This window comes from Triticum aestivum, chromosome 5A, assembly GCF_018294505.1.
Source record: "Triticum aestivum cultivar Chinese Spring chromosome 5A, IWGSC CS RefSeq v2.1, whole genome shotgun sequence".
NCBI lineage: Eukaryota > Viridiplantae > Streptophyta > Magnoliopsida > Poales > Poaceae > Triticum > Triticum aestivum.
The window spans coordinates 700,917,284-700,938,859 of NC_057806.1; the positions used below are offsets into that span (position 1 = coordinate 700,917,284).

The 21,576-nt window shown below is 43.2% G+C and overlaps 2 protein-coding genes across 5 annotated transcripts; one reads left to right on the forward strand and one right to left on the reverse strand.

Moving 5' to 3' along the window:
- Positions 1-7,278: 7,278 nt before the first annotated feature.
- Positions 7,279-14,898, forward strand: LOC123106128 (protein ARABIDILLO 1). 2 transcript variants are annotated; one of them, XM_044528341.1, is made up of 12 exons: positions 7,279-8,767; positions 8,867-9,028; positions 9,114-9,191; positions 9,283-9,414; positions 9,987-10,114; positions 10,241-10,328; positions 10,684-10,778; positions 11,274-11,337; positions 11,890-12,065; positions 12,543-12,764; positions 13,927-14,011; positions 14,436-14,898. In XM_044528341.1, the coding sequence occupies exons 1-12, from the start codon at positions 7,445-7,447 to the stop codon at positions 14,610-14,612; spliced, it is 2,730 nt and encodes a 909-aa protein (XP_044384276.1). In that variant the 5' UTR covers positions 7,279-7,444; the 3' UTR covers positions 14,613-14,898. The 2 variants fall into 2 exon arrangements, with proteins under 2 accessions (XP_044384276.1, XP_044384278.1); XM_044528343.1 differs by having other exon boundaries at positions 8,867-9,025.
- A 606-nt stretch (positions 14,899-15,504) lies between these two features.
- On the reverse strand, positions 15,505-19,042 carry LOC123106129 (palmitoyl-protein thioesterase 1). Of its 3 annotated transcripts, XM_044528344.1 has the most exons (13): positions 18,902-19,042; positions 18,803-18,853; positions 18,615-18,699; positions 18,483-18,534; positions 18,335-18,355; positions 18,197-18,250; positions 18,003-18,053; positions 17,660-17,722; positions 17,128-17,193; positions 16,990-17,028; positions 16,395-16,517; positions 16,026-16,118; positions 15,505-15,921 (listed from the first exon to the last, which is right to left on the reverse strand). In XM_044528344.1, exons 1-13 carry the CDS (start codon positions 18,939-18,941, stop codon positions 15,676-15,678), a joined length of 984 nt encoding a protein of 327 aa, XP_044384279.1. In that variant the 5' UTR covers positions 18,942-19,042; the 3' UTR covers positions 15,505-15,675. The 3 variants fall into 3 exon arrangements, with proteins under 3 accessions (XP_044384279.1, XP_044384280.1, XP_044384281.1); XM_044528345.1 differs by lacking the exon at positions 18,902-19,042 and having other exon boundaries at positions 18,615-18,698; positions 18,803-18,817; XM_044528346.1 differs by lacking the exons at positions 18,803-18,853; positions 18,902-19,042 and having other exon boundaries at positions 18,330-18,355; positions 18,615-18,704.
- Positions 19,043-21,576: the final 2,534 nt, after the last annotated feature.

Genomic DNA, 21,576 nt, shown 5'->3' on the forward strand with positions numbered 1-21,576 from the left:
AAGATCACTACCACCTCCTTACGTTGCAACAAGTGGCGCACAACATGCGCGCCACTTGTCTCAATCTGGGAGTTTTCTCTTTTTTCGTACATCCGTTTATTTAAAATATTTATCTGTTTTCGTACAACCAAATGCTAAGGAAGACCGGTGGAAAACCAAAAACTCAAAAAAACCCCAGAAAAAACCGTTTACAACGCCAAAAACGCGCACGAAAAAAAAATCCAAAAGGAGCGCCCAGAGCGCGACACGTGATTATAAATTTTGTGAAAAAAATTTCAATATGGGGACATTTTTTTACAATCATAAATATTTTTAAAATTTGAGATAAAAACATAACATGCAAACATTTTTACAATTTTAAATTCTATTAGTTTTATATTTTGAAACATTTTTTGTAAAAGAATCGAACAACATTTGAACCTCCAAACATTTATAAAAAAGAAGAACAACATTTGGAATTTCAAACTTTTTCAAAAAGACGAACAAAAATTAGAAACCACAAAAGTATTTTGAATTTGTGAACAATTTACAAAAAAGCAGGAACATGTTTGAAATTCCGAACAAATTTTGTAAGCCCAAACATTATTTGAAACTCCCTGAACATTTTTTGAATTTGCGAACAAATTTTGAAAACAATAACATTTTTTTAAATTCTGAAAAAAAATTGAAACCACAAACATTTTTTGAAATTCAAAAACATTTTTTGAAACCACAAAATAGTAACATTTTCAAAATAAGGAACATTGTTAGATTTAGGAAGAAAATTTGAAAACATAAACATTTTTCAAAATTTGAAATTTTTTAGAATATTGAACATTTCTGGAAAAATAAAAATGAAAAAGAAAAAGCAGGCCACAAAGAAAAATAAAAAAAGAAAAAAGTTTCTGGGAACCTTCTGGAAGGTTCCCAAAACCGTAGGGGATTCTGCCAATGCGATCTACTCAAATGGGCCGGCCCAGTCGCGTCGATCGGCCCGCTCGCGTGTGTGTTTCTCCGGCAACTTGCCGCAACGAGCGCCAAATAGGAAATTCCGTGCACCCACCCATTCCTCTCCCTTGCGTCCCTCATGGGCGGCCTATAAGTGGGGTTTGGCGCCCCTGTTTTTTTATTACGTAGCTTTTGTCTCCTTCCTAAAAAGAATCATAGATTTTTTCTCTTTTTTCTTCTTTATTTAAGACAATTCGGAATATCAACAAAGTTCAAAATTTAAGAAAAAAAACCAATTTTGGGAAAATGTTCCAGAAATCATAACATGTTTGTGGCTTAAAGAAAATGTTCAAGATTTAAAAAATGTTCCCATATTAGAAAAGTGTTCATGAATTCAAAAAATGTGCATAATAGTCGAAAACATGTCTGCTAATACAAAATTTGATGAACATTTTTTGAACTTGATGAACAAAAATTGTATTCAAGAACATTGTCGTTTGAAAAATGGATGAATTTTTTTTGAGTTCAATGAACATTTTTTTGAAAAATCAATGAACAAATTTTGAAATGAAAAGATGAATAAATTTCGAATTTGACGAACATTTTTTATTTCGATGAACACTTTTTGAATTTGATGAACAATTTCTTTTAATTTGATGAACTTTTTTTGAATCCGATTTCACGAATTTTAAAATAATTGGCAAAAATCTGAAAAAGAAGGAAGAAAAGAGAGACAAGAAAAAAGAAAACAAAAAGGAAAACAGAAAAGAAACAAAAAAGAAAAGAAAAGCTGGAACAAAAAAACACAAAAATCATGGTTCAGGGAACAAAAACAAAAACAAAAATAAATCTCAGTTGGGGGTGCACACGCGGTGGCTCTGTGGCGACCTACGCGCCGTATATGAGCCACCTGGTTTTCCGTGGGAAGCAAGGTAACGCGCACCTTTGGCTCACCCCCACGTGGGAACTTGGGTCGGCCTAGTGCGGGGCGGGGCTCTTCCATTTTTCGTCTTCAAAACAGTTCGGGATTTCAAATAAGGTACCGAATTTCAAAAAATGTTCATGAAATTTTAAAAAAATCAAAATTCAAAATGTTCTCGGATTTAAAAATCGTTTCACAAAATCAAAAAATGTTCATGAATTTTCAAAAAATGACAATGAATTTTAGAAAACTGGCAGCAATACTACGGCAGCAGTACATGGTTAAATGCAGGAAATCACTACATTGAGGGTTAGGTATGTAAAAAATCACTCCTTTTCAAAAATGTGGCAAAAGCATCACGTCTACAATAAACTTTTTGCATAAATCATTGATCGATAGATTAGAGTGTTTTGAGTATGTTTCCGACAGGCGGGTCCTGATTTTTGCCGACGTGGCTTACCGGTTCGCCTAGACGGCATTAGACGGACTCGCGGAGGCGGACATTCCCATCTCGCTCGCTTTTGATGCCCTTCATCGCGCGCCCTCTCCTCTCTCCTGCTTTTACGCCAATGCCACGCTCTCCATAGCTGGTATCGCCTCTCCCAGCTTCAACCTAGCCATAAGTGGGGAGATGGGGAGCCGTGTGCTCGTTGCCGGGTAAGCGCCCGCCCCGTGCAAGCCCAAATCCTTTGTCTTGTCGTCACACACCCTCTCCTCTCCCAGTTTTACCGCCTTGATTTGCTGCTCGAGATGGCTCCCCGCAAGTTCGTAGTGATGGCGGCAGTTCCGGCGCCGGCGGGTTGCTCTCGACTCGTGAAATATATTTTTATTCCACTTTAGGTCTTGGAGGAAAAAATTTCTGTAAGGTCTAAAAACATGCAGAAAACAGTAACTTCCGGTGCGCACTGGATTAATAGGTTAATCCAATAAAGTTGTATAAAAAGATGCCAAGAGTATATGATAATGATGTGAAAATGCCAATATCATAGCTTAAAATAACAATTAAACATGAGAAGAATCACATGCTTAAACCTCCCGTACAAATAGCTCAAAATCCTAGCACAAACACTCAGCACGCTTTTGCGGCCTTCGGTTGCCATGATTTCATGACGCTCTTCCGGTGTGGTTGGAGACCATTGCTTCCGGTACCTATCCAAAGGCCATGGTACCCACGAGTGCAGGGACCCAATACGGTGCACGAGCTGCCTCCAACTGGGCCCATCTCTCGTTTCTGCCATGAAAAGTCCCACACAGCCCGGATTGTGGCGCCCCAACATGCTGCTCAACCACATCTAGTAGTTGATACTGCAAGCTTGGAAGACGTGCCATTGCAGTTTGCACCTGTGGATCCAGTTGATCTGCTCTGCACTGAGCTTCGGGATGTGAAGCGTGTTGGGGGTCTTTAGATGAGAGCGGAGGACACTGTTGGCAAACTCTTGGTTGTGTTTGTTGTATCTCCGTTGTCTGAGCTTCAGGTTAATTCCATATATGAGAGTGAAACATGTCTCTATGTAGGTTTCTACCCTCGTGCTAGACCTTACCCGCTATTTGTGCTTGTTGTTTTGATTGCTTCTGGGAGTGAGTCAACATTGCGGTCATGGATTCAATGTTGGGCTCGCTTGGGGCCTCGGCGATGGCCACAAGACCTTCACCACCAGCATTGGAGCCCAGCCAACCACTCACCTTCGCGGAGTGTGGAGGTGTAGATGCTACTGTCCTTCTATCACATGTGACCATCGAGCAGGTGGTGTTTGTGGGTGACGAGGTTGTTGCACTAGGTGCAAACTCGCCTGTTTTCCCGAGGCTCTCTCGTGAATGAGCTTTTGCATCTTGCTTGCCAGCTTGGAGGCTGCTAAACCTAAATCTTGGCAAGATGATTTTAGGTCAACAACAATTTCTTCTAAGTAGATGCCCTGAGGTTTATCAACCCGTAAGAGGTGTAGGTTGAAAGTATTCCCTCGCCGACAACCCTGAAATCAATGTACAAGTAGTCTCTTGTGTCCCCAACACACCTAATACAATTTTCAATTTGCATAGGTGCACTAGTTTGACAAAAAGGATAGTAATTTGTATGACAAAAATATCATTTTATCTCCAGAATAAGTACGGACAACAAGGTAACACATAGAAAGGGTGAGTAAAATGATGTTTCAAGGCCTAGGGTGCATTTCACTAGTATCAACTCTCAACATCATTAACATAGTTAAAAACATGATATATCATCAAGAAATTTGGTAAAGAATCACATAAAAAGTTCCTCTTTGTATTAGATCAAAGTGGGATGAGATCTTGTAGGTATAGTTAAGCACACCTCGAAGTTAATCTTCTAACCTTAATCCACAGGGCATGCCCAAATATCACCTAAGCCAAGCCCGCAAATTATACTATACAATCACCCCATGATATTTATCGTTCTAATCTTAATCCACAGAGTCACCACAAATGCCACTACTAATGTCTTTGAAAATTATACTAGATATATGCATTACATAATCTCATTGATTTTCGAAACACTCAATCCAACATAAGAAAACTCATGAAGCCAACTCCAAGAGGATCGAAGGGAATGCATCACATAGCTCAAACTCCATCACCAAAGTCCATGATCACAATCAAGATCCCAAACTCACATGATCCAAGGGGGGGGGTGCTTAAACCTCCCGTACAAATAACTCAAAATCCTAGCACAAACACTCAGCACGCTTTTGCGGCCTTCGGTTGCCATGATTTCATGACGCTCTTCCGGTGTGGTTGGAGACCATTGCTTCCGGTACCTATCCAAAGGCCATGGTACCCACGAGTGCAGGGACCCAATACGGTGCACGAGCTGCCTCCAACTGGGCCCATCTCTCGTTTCTGCCATGCAAAGTCCCACACAGCCCGGATTGTGGCGCCCCAACATGCTGCTCAACCACATCTAGTAGTTGATACTGCAAGCTTGGAAGACGTGCCATTGCAGTTTGCACCTGTGGATCCAGTTGATCTGCTCTGCACTGAGCTTCGGGATGTGAAGCGTGTTGGGGGTCTTTAGATGAGAGCGGAGGACACTGTTGGCAAACTCTTGGTTGTGTTTGTTGTATCTCCGTTGTCTGAGCTTCAGGTTAGTTCCATATATGAGAGTGAAACATGTCTCTATGTAGGTTTCTACCCTCGTGCTAGACCTTACCCGCTATTTGTGCTTGTTGTTTTGATTGCTTCTGGGAGTGAGTCAACATTGCGGTCATGGATTCAATGTTGGGCTCGCTTGGGGCCTCGGCGATGGCCACAAGACCTTCACCACCAGCATTGGAGCCCAGCCAACCACTCACCTTCGCGGAGTGTGGAGGTGTAGATGCTACTGTCCTTCTATCACATGTGACCATCGAGCAGGTGGTGTTTGTGGGTGACGAGGTTGTTGCGCTAGGTGCAAACTCGCCTGTTTTCCCGAGGCTCTCTCGTGAATGAGCTTTTGCATCTTGCTTGCCAGCTTGGAGGCTGCTAAACCTAAATCTTGGCAAGATGATTTTAGGTCAACAACAATTTCTTCTAAGTAGATGCCCTAAGGTTTATCAACCCGTAAGAGGTGTAGGTTGAAAGTATTCCCTCGCCGACAACCCTGAAATCAATGTACAAGTAGTCTCTTGTGTCCCCAACATGCCTAATACAATTTTCAATTTGCATAGGTGCACTAGTTTGACAAAAAGGATAGTAATTTGTATGACAAAAATATCATTTTATCTCCAGAATAAGTACAGACAACAAGGTAACACATAGAAAGGGTGAGTAAAATGATGTTTCAAGGCCTAGGGTGCATTTCACTAGTATCAACTCTCAACATCATTAACATAGTTAAAAACATGATATATCATCAAGAAATTTGGTAAAGAATCACATAAAAAGTTCCTCTTTGTATTAGATCAAAGTGGGATGAGATCTTGTAGGTATAGTTAAGCACACCTCGAAGTTAATCTTCTAACCTTAATCCACAGGGCATGCCCAAATATCACCTAAGCCAAGCCCGCAAATTATACTATACAATCACCCCATGACATTTATCGTTCTAATCTTAATCCACAGAGTCACCACAAATGCCACTACTAATGTCTTTGAAAATTATACTAGATATATGCATTACATAATCTCATTGATTTTCGAAACACTCAATCCAACATAAGAAAACTCATGAAGCCAACTCCAAGAGGATCGAAGGGAATACATCACATAGCTCAAACTCCATCACCAAAGTCCATGATCACAATCAAGATCCCAAACTTACATGATCCAAGGGGGGGGGGGGGGGGGGGGGGGGGGGGAGGGAGAGAGAGATCGAGAGAGAGGGATACACACACACAGAGGGAGAGAGAGATAAATGAACACATATCTACTGCCACAAACCCTTAGCCCCAAGAGAGGAGTATGGAGTACTCTCCTATCATCATATGAGCAACAAGGGATGATGGAGAGGCCGAAGAATATGAATTCCCCCTCTCGCAAGGTGACGAAAAAATGGTGTAACGAAGATCGCCTCGAATCAGGAAGCGATAACGAAAAAATTGGTAAAAATACGACGAGGGCTTTTAGGTATATATAGAGACAGACGCGTCGGGAGGCGGTGGAGGGAGGTCCCTAGGCTCCACGCGGCGCAGGTCCAGGCCGTGCGGGGGTCCTAGGGCATATTTTTATTTGATTCTTTCTTGTGAAAATGTTTCCTGTAAAATCTAAAAATATGCAGAAAACAACAACTGGCACTGGGCATTTAATTAATAGATAAGTCTAATTTTTTTTTAATAAAAGACAGCAAACTACTCCCTCCGTTCCTAAATACTTGTCTTTCTAAGCATTTCAACAAGTGACTACATATGGAGCAAAATGAGTGAATCTACACTCTAAAATATGTCTACATACATCTGTATGTAGTAATCATTTGAAATGTCTAGAAAGACAAATATTCAGGAACGGAGGGAGTATATAATAACAATATAAAAATAACATGAACGTAGCTAAAAAATATAATTAAACTCGAAAAGAATCACATGCTTAAACCGTCCATACAAAGAACTAAAGTTCCTAGCACAAACACTCAACTCGCTTTTACACGCACATGTATTGTGAATATTTCATTTTAGTGCGAATCAATCGGTGGTTGGATGGTTAGAAGGACAGTGGTATCACAACCCACTAGGGTTCAAGTCCTGGTGCTTGCATTACTGTATTACGAGGCACCTGTGGTAACTTCATCAATCTAAGAGATATGCCGGCTCAGTCTCTCAAAGATGCTAGGATGTGCGTGTGTGTTCACGGGGTGCACGCATCTGTACTGTGTTAAAAAAACTACGTGTATATATTTTATTTTGGTTTTGCAATTTTACTAGGTAGTGCAGTGTATGTACAGTATAATTTTGAGTGGTAAGTATTTATGTTGGGTGGTCTTCTCCTGCGAATCTCTCTCTTGTGCTGTCGGCCATGCCGTCCCTCTCCCCTCCCCTATCCCCCTCCCTCGCCTCGGGGTCGGAGTGGGAAGCGTGAAACCCAGCTGACCGCACCTGACCTGGCCGGACTAGATCGGCCGGCCCGACGCCGCCGCCACCCGCCTCGCCGCCGGCCGGCCGGCCGGCCATGACGCGCCGCCTGCGCCGCCGCGCCGCCAGGGACGGCCCGGCGGCGCATCCGCATCCGCACCCGCTCGACTGGACCGCGCTCCCGGACGACGCCACGCTGCACCTCTTCGCGCGCCTCGGCTACCGCGACCGCGCCGCCCTCGCCGCCACCTGCCGCTCCTGGCGGGCGCTGGCCGCCTCGCCCTGCCTCTGGGCGGCGCTCCACCTCCGACGCCTCGACCCGGCCGCCGCGGCCACCCTCGCCCCGCGCTGCGCGCCCCACCTGCGCAGCCTCCGCCTCGCCGGCCGCGCCGCCGCCGAGGCCGCCCCCTTCCTCCGCGCCGCGGGGCTCCGCTCGCTCCGCCTCTCCGGCTGCCGCGACCTCACCGACGCCGCGCTCGCCGTCCTCGCCGCGCGCCACGGGGGCCTCGCCGAGCTCCACATCGGCCCCGACCCGCTCGACCGCATCTCCAGCGACGCCCTCCGCAGCGTCGCCCTCTGCTGCCCGCGCCTCCGCTGCCTCCGCCTCTCCGGCCTCCGCGAGGTCGCCGCCGACGCCCTCGCCGACCTCGCGCGCCACTGCCCGCTCCTCCACGATCTCGCCTTCATCGACTGCCTCGCCCTCGACGAGCCCGCCCTCGCCGGCCTCACATCCCTCCGCTTCCTCTCCGTCGCCGGCTGCCAGAACATCAAGTGGGCCACCGCCTCCGCATCCTGGGCGCAGCTCCCCTCACTCTCCGCCCTAGATGTGTCCCGCACTGACGTCTCCCCCGGCGCCGTCTCCCGCCTCATCTCACACTCCACGACCCTCAGGCTCATATGCGCCCTTAACTGTGCCTCCCTCGAGGAGGAAGAGGCGCACAGCCCCGCCGCCTTCGCCAACTCCAGGGGCAAGCTTGTGCTCACCATCAACCGCACAATCTCTAAATTCATCGCTGCAGACGCCGCCCCGCTGTGTCCAGACACGGCTGTCAAGGACACTATGGTATTCGATGAGTGTCGCTCTTCGAGTGGCAAGCGCAACGGGGTGTCTCAGCTCATTACATGGCTCGAATGGATCCTGTCGCAGTCCCTCCTGCGAATCCCTGAGACCAACCCACATGGCATGAACCAGTTTTGGCTGGACCAGGGCGCGGCGCTGCTGCTAACCCTGCTCAAGAGCTCCCAGGAGGATGTGCAGGAGCGGGCGGCCACCACGCTCGCGACATTCGCGGTTATCGATGATGAGAACACCAATGTGGACCCTGCAAGGTCTGAGGCTGTGATGCTCGAAGGGGGCATACCGATGCTGTTGGATCTCGCAAGGTGCTCCAGGGAGAGTCTGCAGTCTGAAGCTGCAAAGGTTTCTCACTCCTGCAATCATATGCAAGCTATAGTTGTATCAACCTTCAAGCTATAGTAGTGACGATAATTTCTTACGCATCTTGATGTCATTGTGTAGGCAATCGCCAACTTATCCGTGAATCCAAAGGTTGCAAAAGCAGTTGCAGATCAGGGAGGTATTGCCATACTCACTAACATGGCAAAGTCAGTAAACCGTCTGGTTGCTGAAGAGGCTGCTGGGGGGCTGTGGAATCTGTCAGTGGGAGAAGAACACAAGGTTGTGAGTGCTCGGTGCTGTTTCTAACTGCTTTACGCTCCACATTTCTTGTCCGGTATGATGATTAATTTTAATTCCTTATTATCAGGTGGCTATCGCAGTGGCTGGTGGGGTAAAAGCTTTGGTTGATCTTATATTTCGATGGCCTGCAGGAACTGGAGTGCTTGTAAGGGCTATCTTAAAAAATTTCACCTTACATGTTGCGCTGATTCAGTTTGTAATGGATGTGCTGTTTTTGTTGTTGCTGTTGTTATCAGGAGCGTGCTGCTGGTGCACTTGCAAATCTTGCTGCTGATGACAAATGTAGCTTGGAGGTTGCAACGGCTGGTGGCATCCATGCTTTGGTTACGCTTGCTCGCTCCTGCAAAGTTGAAGGGGTCTTAGAGCAGGTAACACACACCTTGCTTTTAATGAATAATAACATGTACCTTGCTTTAATGCTTCTAACATCTTCCATTTTTGTCAAATATAGTTTAAATCTACTTTAGCCCCCTTGTATTCAGCTGAATAAGTTTAGTCAGAAACTGTGACATAGGTGGTGCTTGGCCGGTTAGCCACACTTGAATCTGCACCTTTAAAAAAAATCATGTCTTGTCTGCACTTTCCAGAGCTGTAAGGAATGAGTGCATGCTTGCACATTTCCTCTACAATTGGTGTTTGCAAAATAAGGATAAAAACACGTTGCAAACCTGTTTTGGCCTTCTTCGACTAAATTTGGGCTGTGTGGATAATCATTATTGGATTTATGTTTGCTGAGGCCAGAGGAGCTGTTCCCACTGCATGTTGTGCACAGATTTCTTGTGCTGACAGAATTGAATCTTCTAATGAGCTCCCAAATTCCTACTGTTTTTTTCTTCTTCTTCTTGTTTTAGAACTTATCGATTATCACTTAAATATGCGATCTGATTTAGTTCAATGTTGGGTTATCTTGTAAATAACTTGAGTATCATTTTGCATGCAGGCTGCACGAGCTTTAGCTAATTTAGCTGCACACGGAGACAACAACAATAATAATGCTGCTGTTGGCCAGGAACCAGGCGCTCTTGAAGCTTTGGTGCAACTAACACATTCTCCCAGTGAAGGCGTCAGGTATAATTCTGCTTTAGTCGAGCGACATTGACCTGCCAAGCTTTTGAACTATACGTCACATATTTCTCCTTGAATCCTGCGACAAATCTCAAATTACAATTGGGCTATTTTTCATGCATCAATTAGACAAGAAGCTGCTGGCGCTTTGTGGAACTTGTCATTTGATGATAGAAATCGGGAATCCATAGCTTCTGCTGGGGGTGTTCAAGCTCTGGTATGGCTTTATATTCTCTGCATCTATTGTGAGTCTGTTATTCTTTTACCTATACATATAGGTGACGCCTAACATATAGGGGGAGCTGAGTTAAAGGAAAATCTAGATTTAGTTTTCACCTGAGCAAATTTTTGAAGAATCATGACCGTGTTTTAAGAGAAAAAAGCATATTGCCATTTTTGATATTTTGAAGAATTGAGAACATATGCAAGAGAAGCATGAATCACCTTTTTACATCTTTCTCTCCTTGCTTTGCACCGACAGCAAACTCACCTGGCCCATCACCTTTTATATGCTTTATAATAGGAAACATTTCTTTCCTTAACACAAATGACTCAATCACTCAATTGTTTAGGTATCACTCTGTCAAGAATGTTTAAATGCTTCGGACGGTCTTCAGGAGAGAGCTGCGGGTGCTCTGTGGGGACTATCTGTTTCAGAAGCTAACAGGTAACTGAATTGATGGCATTATCGCGCATTTGGATTATTATAATTTTCTTTTGCTATACTCTGTTTTGGCTTGACTTCTCAGTCCAAATCTTGCAATGCAAGATGCAGGATGGTGTTTGTATGAGGGTGATTTTTCAGGATTTAGTTCATATTTTCGGAATGTATTTGTACAAAAAATATCATTAAGAATATCAGTATGATCTGGTGGACAAATATTAGTTTTATTATGAATAACAACAAGTAGTGGGTGTAAAAATATGTAAGATGCTATACTATTATGGTGGGTAGAGATGACAGTCATGTAATACCTTGCTGGTTCTGTTTTAAAAATAAATTTGCAGAGACTTTAGTGAATAATTGTTCTCAGCATAAGCTCCATTATTTGCTTTGAACTCTTCTGTCTATTGTTTGATGTGCTGGATTGGAAGTGGTTTACACAATACAGTTACTGATATTTCCTTGATCCTGCTGCTAACTTTTCTATTGCGCTTTCAGCATTGCTATTGGAAGGGAAGGCGGTGTTCCACCTCTAATTGCGTTGGCACAGTCGGAGGTTGAAGTAAGTGCTGCTTATCTTCAGTGCACCCAGTGTGTTTGGTTTATAAAGACAATATAAACACTGACATGCCTTAAACAAAATCACATGTTCTATTGCTATTTGCGTCAATGTACCAGATGTATCATGCACCTTATATAATGCACCGATGCAGTGTACTGTATGTTTAGTTTTTTGTTCTATCAATAGGTCTATGTTGAGCTTCTGAGAGCAGCCTTATGATCATGCACTTCATCCTTGTCCAGTTATGTTTGAAGTTTGTGACCCTCTTTGATCTAATTTTCTTCATCTGAACTTTATGTAGCTGATTTCTTGACCAATATTGTTAGTAAAGTCAAGATTAAGTTCTTGCCACCATAATACTCTTTTCTTGAACCTCGATGATGCCCTTAGTTCACTGTTAAGATTGACTAATCTCTGCTGCTTATGTGATTCTAAAGGTACTTTATCATATAGATTTGCATCCTTTGATATCCAGTACCTACTTTCTAAGCTAATCACGCAAACAAGAAAAGCTTCATTTTTCTCAAGGTATGCTACTTGCTATTTCTACAGGATGTTCATGAGACTGCAGCTGGTGCACTGTGGAATCTTGCTTTCTATTCTTGTAATTCTCTCCGCATAGTTGAAGAAGGCGGCGTACCTGTCCTAGTGCACTTGTGCTCATCATCACACTCAAAAATGGCTCGGTTCATGGCTGCACTAACCCTTGCTTATATGTTTGATGGAAGGTACACTGTATTTGTGTCATTGTTTCTCCCTCATGTTGCTTAAGCTGTACAAGTCATGACAAAACATACCATAAGTCAGTTGTTTTCACCATATGCTAGTTTACTTTGTTGAAGTATATGCAAGCCTTCTTCACAAAGTTTCCTTGTATTGTACGGATTGCACCCCTTGTTTGATATCTGAAAAGTAGACAACCTTAGATGCTACATGCCAGTATAAAGGTCAGTGCCATTCGCAAAGATCTCTTAAGTTAGAAAACACCACCCAATGTGTCATTGACATGTCACTCTTCCTCACACACTAGATAATATCTTCCAAATTATGCCTCTTTGCTTTATGGTCTCCATATCTGCTTATAGATATTTTGCTAGAATTTCTGTAGTATGGCTGCTGAGAGAAGGAAAATATTGCAGTAAATAGAAGTATGTACTTTATATATGGTGTTATATGTGGTCTAATCTTGAATTTTTGACTGGCAGAATGGATGAGATAGCATTGGTTGGGACATCCTCACAGGGTAGTTCCAAAATTGTAAAATTTGAGGGAGCAAGAAGGTTGGCATTTAAGCATATAGAAGCCTTTGTGTTGACCTTTTCAGATCCACAAATGTTTTCTACGGCTGCTTCATCCTCAGGTGCAGCAGCCTTATCTCAGGTTGCTGAAGCACTTTTTATACAAGAAGCTGGACATCTTAGATGCAGGTTTGATTTTGCATTCCATTGAATATTATCAGCTAGCCCTGAAGCTTAGCCTTTGATTTTTCAACTCAAATATGAAATGAGGACAGTTTTGTCAAGACATCTTCCTTTGATATAAACTCTCCGTTAGTTCAATCTGAGTTCTGGTTTACTATCCATGTTTAACACTGCAAAAGGATCAGTGGGATGATTTGTTTACTTAATGACCATGTCAAAGTTAGTTCTGACATTCTTAGAGCTCATCCATAATAGGCGGATTAATCCATTGAGATTTGTAAAGTTCGAAACAGTAACTTTAAATGTGTTTGGCTCAAAATAAGCGCATTTATTTATGTAGTTGAGGGCGAAATAAGTTTGTTAAAATTTGGTCAGGATTCTCGTTCCTCAATATCTTCAGAAACTTGCTTGCTGCTTGTGGTTGTCGGTGATTGCAGTCAGGAGTTGAGGTCTGGTATGACCGTGTTATGGCCGGCTTAGTTTATATCCGGAAGAGGCCCACCGGGCAGTAGTTAGGGGGCTTGGCCCACAAGTTATCTTAGGCAAGTTATCTTAGGCTAAAGTTATAAATACTCGTGTAAGACATCGTTTGAGATCAAGCAATAAGAAGAATAGTATCTCCTATTGCCCGGCTCCCTGAGGAGCCGGAAACCCTAGCCGCCAACAGCCCTAACCGCCGCCGCCTTTCCCCTAGCTCGCGACGACGCCCTGCCGCCGGCGCGCCCGTTCCTCGCCACACCCTCCTCCATCCTTCCCTTACCACCTACGGCCTAGACCTGGTAGAGTACTTGATTCTACCAGACCGGCACTGCTAGTATTAGGTTTTCTTTTACACATGGTCTGGAGAAACGAAAGCAGGAAAGATGGGCTGGCTAGGTTCAGGAATGCACCGAGCAGTGAAAGGGCCTAGTTATGTTTCCAAATGCTGTGTGGGTGCAGCACATAGCTGCTTAATGTGGACTATTTGTTCAAAGTGATATCATGTGATAATGTGTTGGACCATGCTTAATGTGGACTACTGTTGGATGAGTTATTATGTGATAATGTGTTGGGCTGTTGTGATTTCTTTATTTTCTTATCTTGCATACTATTTTTGAGCTTGTGGCATGATGTAGGTATTGATTTTGAGTAAAAGACAGGATACTAATTTAATTTTAACTTCCTTCAGCCGAGCTGAGATTGCTAGATTTGTTGACACGCTACGGAATCCTTCATCAGTTCTTCGTGCTTGTGCAGCTTTTGCTCTGCTTCAGGTTGGTTTTGTTTTATCAACTGCTAGTATGACTTGAGTCCCGTAGTTGTCTTCCTGTAGTAACCGGGCTTCCTCTTGCATAAGGAGCATGCCTACCAAGTAATTACTGATTCAACGACTTTGTCAAGTTTCCAGCATTTGGTGGTTCTTATTGTAACAATGCCCCAATCAGCATTCATCAACTGAAGCACATAATATGTACATATCATAACGTTTTCTTGTATATTCAGATTTATGGTGGGGATGCATGCATATATGTTTAGCCATGCCTCTGTTTCTAGCTCTTGTCATTGTTGTGCTCCTTGATATTTGACATGATTTGAAGCAAATGATCAATGGTTTATTCAAACCTGCCTCCATGCTCGTTTCTGCACCCCCCCCCCCCCCCCCCCCTGACTAACGTCACTAATGATGCATGCGTGCAGTTCACTATGCCGGCAGGTCGACATGCTGTGCACCACGCAGCCCTACTTCAGAAAGCCGGGGCATCCCGGGTCTTACGGGTGGCAGCAGCCGCGGCAACAGCTCCCATCGAAGCGAAGATCTTCGCACGGATCGTCCTTCGCAATTTGGAGCTCCACCAAGCAGGGCCTTCCACATAGAAGCGAAGGATGAGCAAACAGCACTCCTACTCTACTGGTGGAGAAGAGCAGCTGACCTATTTATTCCCCCATATCTGTGGCTTCAGCATGAACCAGACGACATGACGGCTATCGTCGTCGAATTTTGGCATCCCCCTCTCCTTTCAGAGAACTTGGTTGGCATCTTGTTGCTTCCGCTGAGTGTGCTTGCGATTTTGTGTGTAAAAGCAAGTAAAGTAACATTGCCTAGTGTGTAAGATAATCTTATGGATCCGTGCACTAGCTAATTTATGAGGTGTTTGCGGTATATTTGGACTTCAGCTGCAGCCAACTCTAAATTATTTGAAGGTTTAGCTGTGTCCTAAAGTCAAACCAATCTACATTTGAGCAAGTCTACAGAAAAAAACATGCTAATATCAACACCAGATATATATAGTATGAAAATATATTTTACGATTAATTGAATGAAACAAGTTTGTTGGCGTAGATGTTGATATATCTTTCTATTTACTTGGTCAGACCTAGAGAACTTTTTTTAGAATAAAGCTATCAACAGGAGTAGGGCGTTTTGGAGGCCTAGCGTCACGGAGGCTGAAAATTTTGAGAAGTAAAAAAATTTAAAACTTTTCAGTTCCAAAAAATTCCGAAAAAAGTATGCATGTATATGAGGATGTAATGTGTCTCTAGGTATAGGTGTAGTTTTTTATTTCAATTTTTTTTGAAAAGTAAAAAATATGAATTTGATTTTTTTTGAAATTTGGCCTCCATTTGGCATTTTTTCTATCAAGAGAAGCATGCCGCATTTTGCAAATCATAAAACCACTGCGCTGTTGAATACTAGGCATGTACGTAGAAGATTGCAAATCATGAGCTCCAAAATACAAGCAACAAAGTGTATATATATAACCAAACATGAGCAAATCATGCGAATAAAGCTAATTAAGGACCTGACATGGAACCTGTGATTTTTGTTTTTACAGTTGTTGTGGTCTTCTACAAAGCAGCGCTTCAAGCGAAGCTTGAACAAAGAATGACATGTACACCACTCCAACATTATATATATCCCTGACAAGATGGTGGATCATCATGTTGAGGACTGAAGGAGGACGCCGACATCGTCCCCCATCAGCCCGAGCGCTTCCCCGACGGCGTGCCAGGTGGCGGCGAGCGAAGCGGAAGCAGATGGTTTGTCCTTCAAGTAAGGCACAATGTGTTTCCTCATGTCACTGTTGGAGATGCCCAGGTGGCCTCCTGGCACCGACACGAACTTGACTCGCCCGGCCTCGTCCAGGGTCTTCAGACCAATCCAGTCTTCTTGATATAGCTTTGTCTGCAGACCAAATCTTGCCACGGTCAGTGAGCAGAAATCGCCTCGAAACTTCATCGACTCGCTAATCCACATCACTATTTTAGCATGAAGAACAAAAATTCTACCTGCTGAGGAGGTAGGACTGGCTCAAAGGCTCCATCAGGATAATAACCAAACCATGAAGTTTCCCGGGGTATGACGACGATATCATTCTCAAACTGCACATCATATTATGGGAAAATAGTTAAGGGCATCATAGGCGAAGTACATTTTGATATTTCTTGCCAACTTATACTGTGCACTATATACTTGCCAAACATTTTGATATCATTCTCCCTCCGTCCTGAATTACTTGTCGCAGGTATGGATGTATCTAGATGTATTTTAGTTCTAGATACATCCATTTCTGCGACGAGTAATTTGGAAGGGAGGGAGTACCATGTAATCTTCTAAACGTGGGTCAAAATGCGATTTTAGGCTTTTCTCAACCTTACCATGATCAGCACTAAATTCTCTAAGCTGCTGAACCTTTCCTTGTAGGTAGCATTTCTTTCACCTGGTATCTCATTGTTAAGTTTGGGAAGAAATCTGCATCCCTTCAGATAATCATCCATATCCTGAAAAGACGGTATACATTTTCAGTGGCTCAGAATATATCATCGAATACTGCTCTGGTTTAGTTCCAGGATCTATGGTTAAAGGCCAATCAATGGTTTCTACGATATTCCACTTTGTGAAGAAGTAAAAGTAAAAGTTGAAAGCTAAACACACATTAAGATTACCTACTTAACGGATTGTGAGTTAGCAACACACACAATAGAACATGAAACTAGCATGTCAATAACATGGTTACCAAACCTCTTGTTAATCACTTCTGAAAGAAAAATATATAATTCATTATTACTCTGATATACTAGAGCCCTGTCAGTGCCCAATAACAGTTAACTGATCAGCACAGCAACTCAGCAAGCAATTTGAAAGTTCAAAAAAGTGCAGGTTCGGTTATAAAATGATACTAACTACAATAACATAAAGGTGAGTTCCTGTTTACCGGGACGATGACCTCAAGAAATGCAATATAATACTCACTGTTGGGATTTTGATGTAACCACTTGGTGCAAGATGTGCCTGTAATTCACCATGGGCCAAGTTATTCCATTGAAAATCTCTAGTTTATTAATACTGCGGACTAGAGTTTGGGGCATGATTAAGCGAAGACGCTAATACCTGTACGTAGTCTGAGTAGATCTCCAATTTAATCAGGGCATCAGCAATAACACAGAAAATACCAGACTGCAGAGAAGAGAGATATAATGTTAGGAGGAGGTAGCTACAGTAATCAGACCGTAGAAGGGGGATACGGGAAACTGAACATCGGGGCTTCATGAACATATTAATACATTAAAATAACCACAATACTGATAGTTGCATTCAGGGATTTTTCCAAATATCTCGCAAGTGCTCAGGGCTCAGGCTAGCACGAGCTGATATAGGATGTTTAAATATTGAATGGCATTAGCATATACCTCTACAATATATTTCTTTAGTATATACTCCCTCCGTCCCATAATATAAGGGCGTTTTTGACACTACACTAGTGTAAAAAACGCTCTTATATTATGGGACGGAGGGAGTAGTTGTCATCAGAAATTCATGAAAGAGCAGAAAGCTATCTATTCTTAGATAATTTGCAAGTCTGTCGATTGAAAACTTGACATAACAAACTGGATATTAGTTGGAGATAATTAGATCAACTTACACCACAAAGTGGCACGGAAGCGGTACCAGCATGAGGCCCCGCCAGTGAGATGAAATTCTTGACCTGTTAGGAGAAGTATCAGAATACCTAACTCACTGCACAAAAACTGAATAGCAATCTCTGCGAAGTGTAAGGCCTACTCATCATTGAAAGTTTAAAAAGTACGACCTTGTAAATACTACTTGTAGGGAAAAGAACTGGTACTAGTTGGCATGCTAGACATGAGGACTGAGGCCCAACACATTCACAATAATCCAGATTTCGCATTCAGTTGCATACAATAGGTGGTGGGAGGAGAAACGAATAAGTCTGAAAGCCATCTATTATATCACTTGTAACTCACCGGTGGTCCATCATCACAATAGTGGAGCACTGCCCGGCCAATCAAGTTCCCCTGTGCAAAGACATAAGGAGGAGGCAAGATTTTAGTAGAAGAGTGACACAAACTAGAGCAGAATCAGCATAATAATTTATCATTTAGCTGAAAAACTACTGATCTTAAACAACATGACAGCAGCACATGAACATATATAGTACCTGAGATAGGCCAACGATGTTATAGCCACCGCTTAGCTCTTTCATCTCCTTCACCTGCAAAAACAAATTACCAGTCAGGCCAGGCATACAGCAGAGGATAAAACAGCATCTCCCAAAACGCTGAATCGATCACCTGACCTTCTTGCAAATGACATCAGCCTGTTGACAATGCAAGGGGAAAAACAGTATGGTGAGTGGATTTTACAACAGTTACAGCAGACAAAAGATTCTGATTATGTTTGTAGAGATAGACAAATATGAGAAAAGTGTTGAAGTAGAAGCAGACCTGTTGCTGTAGAGGCATGAGCCAGGAGTCCCATGTCCCGCTTCCGATTTCTCTGAGCACAAACGACAGAGTCAAACTGTAGCTAGGAGATGAGATGATGATAGGAGGGCGTGGAAGATGACGGGGTCATACAGGCAGTGGCCGTCGGCGGCGGACCAGTCGGCGAGGAGGCGGGTGAACTCGGCGACGCCGCGGTTGGCGCACTGGTCCCCAATCCTGCTCGATCGAATCAATCAACCCCACCGAAGCGCGAACCAATCAGTCAGCCAATCAATCAATCGAGCCATGGATGGGAGCAGAGTAGGTGAGGGTGGACCGACCGTGCAGGACGACGAAGGGCACGGCCTCCGCCGTGAGGAGGAGGAGGAGGAGGAGGAGGAGGAGGAGGAGGGGGGGGGGGGGGGGGGGGGGGGGGGGGACGGCGGCGCCGGCGAGGGGAAGCGGAGGTCTCGGCGGCATGGGCACCGACGATGGTCTGGCGTCGGAGGGACCCAGACAGACGGGACGACGTCGCTCACTGTTGAGATTGACCGTGCGTGTCCACGGTGTTCCAAACGAACAAGTTTGCTACTATGAAATTTTGATTTTCTTTCTTTTATATAATCATCATCACAAGATAGCATCGTACACGCGTCTAATTCTTACTTTTTCCCCTTCTTTCTGAAGCACTTTTTAAACTACCGCTCGTGCACAAAACGTCTGTTGTAGGCCGGAGCCATTGAGTTTTAAGTTTGACGAGCCACCACAGACAAGAGTGAATACCACAGTATAGATAGAGGCGCCTATCAGGGCCAATTCTTTTGTCAGTTTAAAAAATAAGCCGCCTCCTCCTCAACTTTTTCTATAAGCCGTCACTCTTATATATTGGGGTTTCTAAACTAGTTATGAGATACCTAATTCAAAAGCCTCAATAAGTTTTTGGTGCAACTTATTTTTTAAGTCGGGGAGGGGCAGTTTATTTTTTAAGCCGCCCAAAAAAACTGGCCTCAACGTTTATTGAAGATACAATAAATCGAATAAATACGTCATTCACTAAAATAGTAATCTGCATTGATGAGACGCTAAATCGAGGATCCTAGGGTTTATTTTCTGGTGGACTAGCGTTACAACCACCCTCCTAACAACGTTTCTAGTCAAAGCCCTAAAATTTAGTCCGTCAAATGCCCATCAAACCTTAATGCCTCAATTTTGACGAGTTAAATAAAAATGGTTCGTAGCCGAACTTCTAAAACTTAACTCTATTTTTTTTTTGCCAATTCTTCTATGTTTTGATTTACATACTCCATTTCCACTACATATTTTTACGCATACTAAAACCAAACTTGATAATTAAGATTCACACAATTCATGAGCATTACAATTAAAAGTTTACAAATTTAATTATTCAATTTCAAGCACACCAAAGGGTCCAAGTAATAATCCAAATAAAGAGCATGATAGAAGGCGCATCAATCAAGTGCTATGAAGTGCCCACAAGTGCTCAACAAGATTATCTTGGAGATGAGTGTATGAACTTCTCAGCTCTCGATACTTCAATGCATTACGAGAGATCTATGCATCCTATTTGATTGTCTTCCGGCTCGGCATGAGCCCCAATGGAGATGTATCAAAAGTTCTCTAGCATGTCTCTCTCATTCTCAATGTTCATGTTGTGCAAGATGATGCAATATGTCATTATTTGCCATAGAATCTATGGCTTCCAATACTCGGCAGGCCACGAATAACGACAAAGCACTTTTGAAGCACACCAAAACTCTCTCGACATCCTTTCTTATGGACTCTTGATGCATTGCAAAGTGGGATCTCTTGTTGCCTTGAGGACGCTATATTGTTCACAAATATGGACCATGGAGGATAGATACCATCTAAAAGATAGTAGCCCATTCTGTACTGACAGCCATTGACAACATAATTGTAAGGAGGAGCATCTCCGACAACAAGCCTTGCGAACCATGGTGATCTAGAAAAGCACATTCAGGTCATTCTGAGAGCCAGGCCATCCTGATGCAACTGCCCTTTGTACTGACGACTGACGTTTCCACCCTGCAGGACAATGCTTCCGTGTCCAGTGTATGCAATCAATTGATCCAAGCATCCCTGTCCATCTCACTCAAACCCAAAAGTCTCTTAGTGTCTTTGTCATTGGGTGCTCCTCAAGTACTCCTGTTCATAGATCTCAATGCAGGCTTATATGTATCTTCGAATTTCCTCTAGGATTGAATCTTACCAATGCATACATAGTCATCAATGGCATCGGCCGAACACCCATAAGCAAGCACTCGAACAACCGTGACACACTTTGTCAATGGGCTTGCACTTATCTCTCCTGATGCACTTCTCCTAAGTGTAAACAATGATCATGCTCCTCTACAACTTTTGCAATGGTGAGAAGGGACTTCTATGCATCCAAAATCACCGACAAAAATACTTCTATAGATAAGTTGAATTGGGTGCAAAGTAATCCTTCATAAGCTCGGCATGGCCTTCTACTCTATCCCGATTGATGCACAAGTGACCAGGCTGTGATCCTAGTCTTGTTCACTGGAAGTATCATGACAAGGACCATCTTGAAGAGTTAAATTGGTTGAGGGTTCAGCTAGGTGCGACTTAACTCCTCAAAAGAGAATATTTTGAGTTCATCACTTCTGAGGGTTTGGCTAGAGATGCTCTAACCATCCAATCATTTGGTTGGTTCTCTTTTGTTGAAACATTCTCTTTGATTCATACTTTCTAGATAAATGCTGCTTTGGAAATAGTTAGTAACTTTAAACTTATAGAGTCGGTTGGGATAAAACACAAATTTTCAATCCTTGAAATTGACTATTTGTGTGACGTGTTCTGGGGGAGGACAAGCATAGGTACATCTTTTTTCCCAGTTACAAAAGAGACAAAAAACTACATGTCAATCTTACCATCGCATCAATTCAACACAACCTCAATTTTTTTGTTGGGCCATTGCAAGTACGTGCATACCAAAAATACACAAAGACATCAGTCCATCACTGATATTATACATATACATATACATTCTACGAAAAGAATTCACCCAGCTGTCAAAGAGGTCATATCTTCTTCTTTTATTCGCTCTATGGAT

Bases quoted from the DNA above. Each gene is read 5' to 3' on its own strand.
- LOC123106128 (XM_044528341.1), top strand. From the start codon at position 7,445: ATGACGCGCCGCCTGCGCCGCCGCGCCGCCAGGGACGGCCCGGCGGCG. The intron at 8,768-8,866 runs GTTTCTCACTCC...GTCATTGTGTAG, and splicing joins TGCAGTCTGAAGCTGCAAAG to GCAATCGCCAACTTATCCGT. The intron at 14,012-14,435 runs GTTGGTTTTGTT...GCATGCGTGCAG, and splicing joins CAGCTTTTGCTCTGCTTCAG to TTCACTATGCCGGCAGGTCG.
- LOC123106129 (XM_044528344.1), bottom strand. From the start codon at position 18,941: ATGCCGCCGAGACCTCCGCTTCCCCTCGCCGGCGCCGCCG. The intron at 18,251-18,334 runs GTCAGGTGATCG...TTGTTTTTGCAG, and splicing joins CTGATGTCATTTGCAAGAAG to GTGAAGGAGATGAAAGAGCT. The intron at 15,922-16,025 runs GTAGAATTTTTG...TTTGGTCTGCAG, and splicing joins CAGTCCTACCTCCTCAGCAG to ACAAAGCTATATCAAGAAGA.